This window comes from Engystomops pustulosus, chromosome 10, assembly GCF_040894005.1.
Source record: "Engystomops pustulosus chromosome 10, aEngPut4.maternal, whole genome shotgun sequence".
Classification (NCBI taxonomy): domain Eukaryota; kingdom Metazoa; phylum Chordata; class Amphibia; order Anura; family Leptodactylidae; genus Engystomops; species Engystomops pustulosus.
Window position 1 is genome coordinate 29,799,547 of NC_092420.1, and position 12,422 is coordinate 29,811,968.

The 12,422-nt window shown below is 38.9% G+C and overlaps 1 protein-coding gene across 7 annotated transcripts in view; it reads right to left on the reverse strand.

The window, feature by feature from the left end:
* The window catches only part of CHL1 (cell adhesion molecule L1 like), a 65,667-nt gene that overhangs the window by 23,109 nt on the left and 30,136 nt on the right, over window positions 1–12,422 (reverse strand). For all 7 annotated transcript variants that reach the window (XM_072128893.1, XM_072128892.1, XM_072128891.1 and 4 more), the window contains exons 3-10: window positions 10,528–10,636; window positions 10,221–10,411; window positions 9,248–9,370; window positions 7,482–7,652; window positions 3,335–3,449; window positions 2,257–2,441; window positions 1,839–1,970; window positions 126–269 (exon numbers count right to left, since the gene is read on the reverse strand). In XM_072128893.1, coding sequence (XP_071984994.1) covers window positions 126–269; window positions 1,839–1,970; window positions 2,257–2,441; window positions 3,335–3,449; window positions 7,482–7,652; window positions 9,248–9,370; window positions 10,221–10,411; window positions 10,528–10,636 — 1,170 coding nt within the window. The remainder of the gene's footprint in view (window positions 1–125; window positions 270–1,838; window positions 1,971–2,256; window positions 2,442–3,334; window positions 3,450–7,481; window positions 7,653–9,247; window positions 9,371–10,220; window positions 10,412–10,527; window positions 10,637–12,422) is intronic.

The following is a 12,422-nucleotide window of genomic DNA, read 5'->3' on the forward strand; positions in this document are numbered from 1 at the left end:
ACAATTTTTCATTGTATTGACAGTGATCGTTCTGAAAATGGCCCCATAATGGTAGCGGTGGTTCATAATTTTTTTATGTAGCATCTTGAGGTGTAATTTTCCAAATATAAGTGTAGCTGGCATACCTAGCACATCAATGTTGGCACTGGTGAGAATGGTCCCATGCTTGTTAGACGCTTCACACTGATACACTGCGCTGTCCGAGAGCTGAAGTGAGTGAATGAACAATATTCCTCCTATCATCTTATGATTGTGAGGAAGCGTTTCTCCTATATTTAGGGGAAAAAATATTTAAAAATCACAATTTTATACTATATGACACGAATTACAAAAGAAATGTTCCTTCTATGAAGGCTGTTTAATTGCAACTGCATAAAGGCGGCTCCTATGTATGTACAGGCAGTCTCCTACTTAAGAACCCCAACTTACAGACAACCCCTAGTTACAAATGGATGTTGGTCATTTACTGTACTTTAGTCCCAGGTTATAATAAACATCTATAACAGTTATTAAAGGTGTTTGTCTGCAATTAAAGGAAACCTACCACTTGAAGTGGCAGGTATAAGAGGGAACTACCGAGCACCAGCTCAGGGTGAGCTGGTGCCGGAGCTTATTTTTGTTAGTGTTTTAAACCGCAGTATCGCGGTTTAAAACACTTTTTAAACTTTATGGCCGAAGCTGCTTCGGCGCAGGGAGGTACGTGCTCGGTGCTTACCATGTGTGCGACCGTGTGCACGGCTCTCCTTCACTTCCTATGTAACCGTGTGCACGGTCGCGCGCATGGTAAGCGCCGAGCGCGTACCTCCCTGCGACGAAGCAGCTCCGGCCATAAAGTTTAAAAAGTGTTTCAAACCGCGATACTGCGGTTTAAAACACTAACAAAAATAAGCTCCGGCACCAGCTCACCCTGAGCTGCTGCTCGGTAGTTCCCTCTTATACCTGCCACTTCAAGTGGTAGGTTTCCTTTAAGATTTATTGTTAATCCTGTTTCTTATAACAATCCAACATTTTTATTGGCTGGGTTTACAATTATAAAATATCCAGTTCTGACTTACATACAAATTCAACTTAAGAACAAACCAACAGAATCTATCCTGTACGTAACCCGGGGACTGTCTGTATAATAATGGCATATGGACAGGGTCGGCTCCAGGTTTAAGTAGACCCCTTTGCAGTGAACTCACGTGGCGGCATTAAAAATTCTGAAAATAAAACAGTCTCCTGTTCCCTAAAATATTCCCTAGTTTGTAATACCAAACAACCCCCTCATGGTTATTTTATAAAAAAAAACCTCACCCCCTATAGATGCAATAGATACAGACCTCCTCACCACCATTAATTCCTTATAAACAGCTTTATGTGGGCCCCCCCTTTCCCCCCAGCAGGTCTGGGCCCTGACACTTGCCCAGATATGCCCAGTGCTGGCTCCTGCCCTGCATATGGATATCACATGTATTAGTGTGAAGAATTGCTGCAGATTGCCTTCTAATCTGTAGGACTTGGTGTGATAGGCCTACTATTGCATGACACACGAAGGAAATCAATCCCAAAACCGGCTAAAGGTCATGTTGAGGCACGTGAAACATACGGCTCACTTTGGAGGCATGGATATAAGAACTACGTAGAAGAAGAAATCCTCTGGCATGGTGTCTCTTAGTGCATAAAAAGTCAAATCTTTATTGGTAAATAAAATGCCAGATTTTTTATAGAAACTGTTTGGGGATATGCTGTTTATTGGCTACAAGGGTCTCTGGTGACAGGTTCCCTATAATATTTGGTTTCATTGTTTGATACTGGACTACAAAAACAGGAAGCACTTCCATACCCCCTGAGCTTACTTTTCATAGGGATTCCATTCCTCTGCCATTGGATTTCTGGTTCTGGTGTCCCGGCAGCTGAACAGTTCAGGATGACTTCAGAGCCCACACTTTGTAATGAGCTTTTCAGCTCTTTTTCCCATCTGGGGGGCTCTAAAACAGTAAACATAACAGCTAAAATTATATAACATTGTACATTATATGCACATTTTATTTTACATGTACACTACTTGTGTTAAACATTAGCTGCTTCTTTGAAGGTACTTTCCTCCTTTTTCCAAATTTCCTATTAGGAAATTATTACCTTACATGTGGGCTCCCTAACAGGAACTTTTTTAAAGCCAATTAACAATATATAGAACAGCTCCCTTTATACAGTTTTGGCAATTGTGTTCAAGAAAGAAGAGTGTAACCTGATAATATGAGACAATGATATTACCTTCTACAAGAACATGAAACCTTTGCTCAGCAGATCCCATTGCATTTTTGGATTCACAGACATATACTCCTTCATCATCTTTAGTGATGTCCTTGATCTTCAGTAGTGTCCCATGGCCTTCTACTATGGCACGATATTTTATTGATTCCTCTCCTTCTTTCCGCCATTCATTTGTTGGAGTGGGCCTAAAATCATTAATTTTATTATTATGTACTTTTTAGAATACTTGCTTATTGACCTTCATGTTTTATTTGTACCATTCCCTACTTAATGTGAAGTATGCAGCCTCTCAGTGAATGAACCTACCATACAGCAAAGACCACAGGGTGTCAATTTGTATAACGGTACTGGAAAATGTAACATTTTTGGTACAGACTGTTATGTCCATGTCTGTATCTTCCTCAATTCCCACTAATAGATTGAGGAAACACTGACTGTTTCTGTGGTTTACTCAAGTCTGGCAGTGAGAACTAAGTTCTAGTAGCTGTCTGTGAGTTGTATTCACCAAACTCGCTTCTCTGCAATTGGGCTCTGGACCAGCAAGAGTTAAAACCATGTGACTGTGAGTTCCTGCTCCGACCACCTGGGGCAGAAATCTTCCTAATTATAAATATATGCAGCTCATTCCTTGCTGGTAAAATTCTTTGCTAGCTCATTTTCTGTCCTACTCTGTACTCTCTGTGTTTTTTGATTCTTGGCTTTATTTAGTGACTACTCTTTTGTATTTGCAATTCTGTTCTTTGTATGTTCTCTCAGATGCCACCCGATTTTTTTGCATGTCTGCACAGTAACCTAGGGATGGATTATATTCATGGTTGTACTCTATCGATAGGATACAAAGAGGCAAACAGGTAAAGCTGTTGGAGGGGACTGGAGCTTAGGGCTCGCTCTCCTGTCTGTTATCTCTTATTACGTTGTCATTACATAGACATTATATTACAAAATACTTGCAAAATGTTTAGGTCTTACTAAATAATTTTTACTTTAAAGTGATTTATACCTTAATATGCACATTGAAAACAGATTTACACAATCACTATTCTATTGTCTTTTCTAAGACAATTCTGATGAAACTCACAATCCTTCTGCGATGCATTCCAACTGCAGGACTTCGCCTTTCAACACTACAATTGGCTTGTCCATTCCTCCTTGAGTAGTTAGTATGTTTGGTGCTCGATTTTTAATGGCATCACCTAAAAATATAAGAAATAATTTCATTACATACAAGGGGAGGTACATTCAAGATGCTGAGTAATCTTACTTTGATAAGACTCTTGTAGAGTAAATTTGTCAGGACTGGATAGGGAAGGAATAGTGAGCCCTAATAATAACCCCCCTCCCCCAATCTCTTTGTGGCTTCTTGACATCCAGCCAACATGATGATATCCAACTGGGCAATGATCCCTACTTGGTAAGGTGAAATTAGAACAAGAATCGGCAAACCAAGTTGATGGCAGGATTGTGCATCAAGATGAAAATCACAAACCAAGAGAATTTCCCAGTCCACTCCAAAAGTCACAACTAGAAGAATAAGTAAATGCCCAATTCAGAAATCCAAGGAGTAGTCAGGGAAAACAGTCCAGAATGTTTTACTTACAGACAGGAACTAAGAAACAGAAACTGTCTCCTGAGCAAGTTCTTAGGAAAATTTAATTAGTTAGTAATCAACTGAAAGGGGTATTCTAATTTTGTCAAATTAATGCTATTGTTTGCATGATGACAAATTATCCATCTTTTTAATATACTTTCTGTACCAATCCCTCACGGTTTTCTAGATCTCTGCTTGCTGTCATTCTATAGAAAGCTTCTACGTTTATTTCCATGGTCACACAGGTGCACAGCTCATTATAACTCACAGTTCTGATTACGCTCTGTGATATAACGAGCCGTGCACCTGTGTGACCATGGTCAGATTTCTGTCCACCTGAACTAAACAATGAAGCTTTCTATAGAAGGACAGCAAGCAGAGATCTAGAGAACAGTAGGAAATTGATACAGAAAGTAGATTGGAAATTTGCATAACTTTTTATTATACAAACAATAACATGTATTTGCTGAAATGGGAATATCCATTGAAAGACAGGTGTAGGGTAGATGCAAGGAAAACACGAGACTCCGCAACAGTGCTTGGTTAAAAATATTCGTCTTCCACTGAAGAACTCTTTATTTTCGGCAAATCCAATAAAATATGGCAAGCATAATCCCCGCAAGTGCATATGAGGTCATAAAAGCCTACATGTTTCTGGTGCACAGTGCACCCTTAGTCATGGCTAACTTTCCATTGTATGTGTCGGAATAAGAGCCGCTCCTCCGCCCCACCTCCGTCACATGACTAGGTTGTTGCAGAAGAACGGACCGGACTCCGGCACTAAATACCAGTGTATTAAAGGTACAACATATTACCGTAATTAAAAGATATAATGGATTTGTTAAAAACAGAAATTCAAGAAAAAAAAACATATATATATTTCATCTACATGTACACAAGTGGATATTTTTGATACATATATATCCAGTAGTGATGGTTGGAATATCCTGATATAACAGATATTCCGGTCCAGAGTTTGGTATATGCTCCAGTAATACTCATATTATGACTTTAAACATGACAAAATATCAGCGAGACAATCTAATAATGAAACATAATTTCGTGCTTATGATTTAGACCTTTAGGGAACCTTGTATCAAGGCAAAAAATCCAATAGGCCTCTCTATCCCGTAGGACTTTAGCTCTATCTCCTCCCCTCACCAAGGGTTTTATCTGTTCAATTACAGCCCCATATAGAGATGCTACCTTGCCTTTATGTACATCAATAAAATGTCGTGCTACTCCCGATAAACTCTTCTTTTTTTCACTTTGTTCCAGCGTGTTTAGTTTGTACCAGTTGTTAATATCCCTGAGGTGTTCTAGGAATCTTTGTTTAAATTTACGAGTCGTACACCCCACATATATCTTACGACATAAGGTGCAACCCACCAGATATATTACATGGTCGCTATTACAGCTTACATAGCTATTAATGATGAACCTGTGATCTCCGTCCGAATTGAAAAAATACTTAGTGGGTGACACAAAATTACACGTCTTACATGGGTAAGTTCCACACTTGTAGAAACCCTTCTGTGCCAACCAGGTACGATTACTTCGCTCCTTAGATCTAAACAAGCTAGAGGAAACATGGTTGCCTATAGTTTTTGTTTTCCTAGCGACCACTTGGCAACCTTTTTTCAAGATTTCAGACAAGATCCTATCCTCAAACAAGAGATGACTAGGGCCAAAAGAAATTGTACAGAGCAAGAAAACTACAACCATGAAACCTCCCAAATACAACGCAGATTGACTGATAGAAAATACCCACAGTGGATGATGAGAAGAGCAGGGGCTATAGTTGATAATAAGGAACGGGAGTACATGCTTACAAGAAAGGAGAAACCTTTAAAAAAGGACATACCTAGGAATGCCCCCGTCTTAAGCTTACAATTTTCAGACCAGTTCCACGAAATAAAACAAATTATACATAGACACATACCAATTTTGTTTGAGGATAGGATCTTGTCTGAAATCTTGAAAAAAGGTTGCCAAGTGGTCGCTAGGAAAACAAAAACTATAGGCAACCATGTTTCCTCTAGCTTGTTTAGATCTAAGGAGCGAAGTAATCGTACCTGGTTGGCACAGAAGGGTTTCTACAAGTGTGGAACTTACCCATGTAAGACGTGTAATTTTGTGTCACCCACTAAGTATTTTTTCAATTCGGACGGAGATCACAGGTTCATCATTAATAGCTATGTAAGCTGTAATAGCGACCATGTAATATATCTGGTGGGTTGCACCTTATGTCGTAAGATATATGTGGGGTGTACGACTCGTAAATTTAAACAAAGATTCCTAGAACACCTCAGGGATATTAACAACTGGTACAAACTAAACACGCTGGAACAAAGTGAAAAAAAGAAGAGTTTATCGGGAGTAGCACGACATTTTATTGATGTACATAAAGGCAAGGTAGCATCTCTATATGGGGCTGTAATTGAACAGATAAAACCCTTGGTGAGGGGAGGAGATAGAGCTAAAGTCCTACGGGATAGAGAGGCCTATTGGATTTTTTGCCTTGATACAAGGTTCCCTAAAGGTCTAAATCATAAGCACGAAATTATGTTTCATTATTAGATTGTCTCGCTGATATTTTGTCATGTTTAAAGTCATAATATGAGTATTACTGGAGCATATACCAAACTCTGGACCGGAATATCTGTTATATCAGGATATTCCAACCATCACTACTGGATATATATGTATCAAAAATATCCACTTGTGTACATGTAGATGAAATATATATATGTTTTTTTTTCTTGAATTTCTGTTTTTAACAAATCCATTATATCTTTTAATTACGGTAATATGTTGTACCTTTAATACACTGGTATTTAGTGCCGGAGTCCGGTCCGTTCTTCTGCAACAACCTAGTCATGTGACGGAGGTGGGGCGGAGGAGCGGCTCTTATTCCGACACATACAATGGAAAGTTAGCCATGACTAAGGGTGCACTGTGCACCAGAAACATGTAGGCTTTTATGACCTCATATGCACTTGCGGGGATTATGCTTGCCATATTTTATTGGATTTGCCGAAAATAAAGAGTTCTTCAGTGGAAGACGAATATTTTTAACCAAGCACTGTTGCGGAGTCTCGTGTTTTCCTTGGATTTATGTGCAGCACCAACACAGGTGTGGATCTCCAGCACGTGCGCAACCAAAGAGTCACGGTGAGCTGTATCTTTTCTTTTTTCTTGTTGATTTGTAGGGTAGATGTCAGGGTTTTAACCCTTGCCTGCCTCTCAGTCGCATTCTGCCAGCATGTGACATGAAGAATAAAAGTTACAGAAACTCTTAATTGCAAACTGTAAGGGCTTCAATGTAGGGAATCGTTACTTTTTTTTGTTGACATTTTGGTTCCGCTATGTAATGCAGTTATCCTATTAAATAGTACATAAGATTCAGTGGACAGTCATGGCTGATGCATTTCAATCTGCCACACTTCTAAGTTGTAGATGCGGCTATGTGGTAGATCACTAACAACAAACACAAGTTTTCATAAATTAGCTTTGGGAAATTAACAGTATTTGAAAACTGGAGCAGAAATGCTGTTAATAGTTCCCACAAATCTATTATTGGTGGTTAAAGTTATAACCCAATTTCCAGAGTTTTTTGTTGGAAAAAACATCTTACTGTTATGTATGCTGAGCTTCACCGGCATCCTCTGTGACATATGTCTGATCCTGGAGTACACAGCAACGCAAAAGTAATCTATCTTGCTGTCCATATGAACGACATGTGCAAAGTATAACTTCCCATCCAGTCCAACAGACACGCGCTTGCTGAGAGGAATCTGACGTAGATCTATAATGAAATAGATTGACAATAGAAGCTTTTTGTAAACTAAAAACTTGTTGGTACCAAATATTTTTTAGTTTCATAAGTATTTATTAAGGTTTCTAAAAGAGTATAAAACAAACATAACCAAGTAAAGTGCAGGGTCGAATTATAACAGTCAATGATACAATAATTCACCATATATCATGGCTTGTGCACTAGACAATGATGGACATTCCTCATCTTCTTGGGTGTACTGTTAACCCATGAGACTTGATTTAGCGCCTAAATACATTTTTTTATCCTAGCCTTGGAATTTGAAAACATCATGGACCAGAATGGACCAAAGAGTAGATCAAATATGAACATTACTAAATACAATCAGCTACAAAGAGGCACTGGTCTTACCAGGATTTCATGATACATACATTAGTGTAAGATACTATTCTTGAGTATATGATTTTGGAAATTTGCTCATTTGGAATTTTGACCAATGGGGTTCTACAGAGAAATCTATCAGAATTTGGTGGCATCAAGGTGTAAAAAAATGGTTGTTGTTTACCCATGGGTCTTATAATTTCTTGAAGGTTACGATTTTACTGTTAACCTGAGCAATAGTTTATTTATAGCTCTTGATAGAGTCAGCAATTTCTTTAAAAGTAGGGGTATTGTTGGTTTCCAGCATATTGTTATGCACAATTTAGCTAAAATAACAATTTTAAAGGCAAGGATTTGGTGTTTCAAAGGAATTCTAGACATATCCAGATAGAGCGGGACTTCTTCTGGTGAATTGGGAATGGAAGCACCTATCAGAGTAGAGACAAAGGTACAAACTGAGGACCAATAAGGTTGTAAAATTCTACTTTCCCATAGACTCTGAGACTAGAGGGCATGCTTCATTCCGATGATCAGGAGAGTAGTACCATCTGTATATAGGTTTATAAGCGGCTTTTAAGTGTCTCAAACCTTGCAAAGAAGAGTTGACCAATCTGTTTAAAAGGATGAGTGATATTTCAAAGATATAACAATGTAGCAATGCTTCATGTATTAAGAGGAACATAAAAATGTCAGATTCAGAATCAGTGGCAGTCAAGTGATTTCTGTGATTAAGTGGTGGCAATAGAGATGACATCCCTTACTACTTGCTAGAATGAAGGCACATCAGGACATCAAAGGGAACTAATCATCAGATTTGCGGCCCATCAATCAGCATCAAGTCTTTATGGCTCCAAACTTTGTAACCCCCTATCATTTACACTACTTTCCATAAACTAAGGGTTTCATCCTGCCAAAGATGAGTCATGGCTCTTCTCCAGCAGCTCCGAAGAGATATTCAATGTACAACAATTCAGCTTGCGTTGCACGCTGCGTATGTGTCTGGAGTTGCCATAGTAGGATCATGGTTCCTGTTTATCTAAAATAAAACTTTAGATTTCTGTAGAATGTTGTGACAGAGGGGACTTGCATCACCAGGTTTTGTTGTTAGGTTAAACAGGTTTCCTTTAATGCCTATAGTGGCCTTATGTAAATTACTATTGTGGCCATAGGGAGAAATATCAAACATGAGACATGGTGAACAAAAGTGCAGGCATGGCATTATTGCATTTACTGTATACACCTACCTTGCATCATCCAAACTACATTGACTGGGGGGATACCAGGAGGAGGATCACAACTTAATACCAACGGGTCCCCCTCTTCCAATACTACAGGTGGGATAACCTCTTTGGGAAACCTAGGATCTCCTAAAAATAAGAAAACCATTGAATCTAGACATTTTCAGATGTAGCATACATTTTTACTTTTAGCTTTCAAATTGGATGACCATAGATTGGATGGTTCCCTTTACCAACTCGTCATAGAAAAACAGGCTACGTTTCTCCTTTAAATGGCTTTCCAGGAATATGCAAGGCCGAAGTTGGAGAAAAAAATACATAATTACCCTGTTCTGGCTCCTATTCCCTTGCCACTCCAGTACTTCTAGTTTTTGTGACGGCGCCCAACAAGAAGTCAAAGGGAGTCACAGGACCTATTTCAGCCAAAGAGTGTCCTCGATGGATCAAGATAAACAGTGAAGTCCTCTGAAAAAAAGAACTGATGTCCTCTAGTCCGAGGAGGCCACTCTTAGGCTGAAGCAAGTCCTGCGCCTTTTAGAAGGAACACTTATTTTAGTTTTCTCTCAAAATCCATGAGTTATAATTTTAATTTTCTGTTAAAGGGGTTTTCTCGTCAGGGTGCGAAGAGGGGTCCGATTGAGGTACCTTGGACCTTATCTCGAGATCTGTGGGGGTCTCATCACTGAGACACCCATGACCAGGAAGTTAGGCCCTATCATGTTGGAAACCCCCTTTAAGGTTGAACAAATTGTAATTTTAAATTGCACCACTTTGGGCACCTATAAATTATTCATATTATTAATTGCAGACCTCTAAATGTTCCTTGTGATGTCAACAGCACTACTATGTTTAACTGTATCTGTGTGTTAAGTAAAGGGAAACAAATGAATTTTAGGAAGGGGAACCAGCTTGTAGGCACAGGGATTGAGAAGTTCTGGTTTAAGCTGTAAAAGCAAAAGGAGCCTGTCATGTAACATACCTGGAATGAGAAACGTTGTCTCTTCCGATATGGCGGTTCCCAACTTATTTGTGGCATAACAACGGTATGTTCCATTGAAGGATAAAATATTCCCATCATTATGGATAGTAAATGAACCAGAATCTTTCGTAGTCCTGACATTGTGGTCTGCTAATGGATCATATGGATGTCCATTCTTCGTCCAATGATATCTAATATACAGTAGAATAAATATGTGTTATAGTTCAGTGTACAAAATCTAGTGTACATGATTGTTTTTTTTTATGCAGCCAAATGTCTGAGATTGACTATTAACAGAAATACTTACTCCGGAGTTGGGTTTCCTTTAGCTTTACACTTGATAGTAAAATCTTCTCCCACAGGAAAAGCAACTTGGATACCTTTGGTGACTTCGATAATTGTTGGCAATTGCTCCACTGTAAATGATAAAGTTTGGGTAAGTTAAACCCTCTTCAGATGATGATGTGTATTGTATTGAGGCCTATATGGTGAAATACGGTGTGTGATACCGTATCCAATAACACAGAATGTATATTGGAAAATAGATGTTGCATTAAAGCAAATATACATGAAGAAAATTGTGAGTAACCGCTCATCAATTACATTGGCTTCTTATTTTGCTCCTACTTCACATGGACAGCACACTGAGCCAGCACTTGTGAGATCATGCATTTTAAAGTCCACAATGTACTCTAAAGCAAAACTCAGAGATATATTTAAGAAGAACTTACACCTATAAAATAGTTTACAGTTGTTATTAAAACTCTTTCCATTCTATATCCACCAGTTTGGGTAACATTGTGTACAGCTCCAAAAATCTAATTTCTCTGTTTCCCAATCCCTTGAACAGAAAGGACCAGAGGTAAAAGAAATATAGCAATATTCTTTCACTGATGAACACAAGTGACTCACTGCCTTAGTATTGCCAGAAGCACATTTATTCACAAAGCTGCTGGTCATGAGGTCACAAGGTTCTACGCTTTTCAGCACTTGTTTTGTTAAAAGCCCAATGAAAAGGGCACTGAATTTGTACCTGTAATATTAATAAGTTCAGACTTACTGTCCTCAACTAAAGTGTGGAAAAGCTAAGAACCCTGCAAAAGGACCAAGAACAGAAATAATTGAAGGGTTTCAGAGAACAGAGGAGTCTTGAGATCTCTAGTTTATGAAGCAGAAGTGGAAGCATCTCCAGTACTTTTAAACTTTCAAAGTGTCGATAATTCAGACTTGAGTGTTGAAGTTCATTTGAGTTTTTTATCCACTGGACTGTGGGCTGGAAGAGTAAAGGCTAAAATCAAGAGATATATGTGTTGGTTTCCAGCCTATTAAAGGGAACCTGTCATCAGGCTCCCCCATGTCCCTGTAGAGAATAGTGTGCACAGTGACACTGCCAAAGTGTTTTTATAATAAAACTGTCTTTTTCCGATGAAAAGAAAAATTAGATCAAAGTGTACCTTTCTCTCTGCAGAGCAGTGTCTTGTCTCCCATGTGAGTGGCCAGGGAGGAGTGATCCTCACCCCCACCCTCGGACGCTCCCTCATGCATCTATTTCAAATTAAAAATTAAAATATCCCTCCTATCTGAAATAGACGCAGAGTGGTTTCCTGAGTGTGGGGGGCCACTCCTCACTGACCACTTCTATGGGACACTGCTCTGCAGAGAGAAAGGTAAACTTTTACCTAACTTTTCTTTTTATCGGAAAAAGCCAGTTTTATTATTATTACACTTTGGCAATGTGCACTCTATTCTCTATGGGGACATGTGGGGAAAAATAGAACCTGATGACAGGTTCCCTTTAAAATGAATTTTGTTTTACAAGTTTATTAATACATATTTAGAACTTTACCACAATACAGATGTGAAAGGTTTCGGTTTAAAGAGTAATCTTTTTCAGACATGGATTACTAAAAGGTGGGGCTAAAAAGCCTTATTAGAGAGCGCTGTATTGTGGTGGTGCCTGCTGCTACTGAAAGGTGTTGCTCTGTGTCAGAAGAACACTAGGCCAAAACGGTACATGTTTTTTTGTGGGGGCCCGAGTACTACATTTGTATCATTAAAATACACAAAACAACTTATATTCCTGTCAAATCATCGGGTCCTGAAAGTTTTCTTTCTTCTTTCTGTATGTTTGTACATAGAGGAATAGGGGCAATAACAGATTATAATATGGGTGGGTTGGTAGATTGGTCGGAGGCCCAGGGT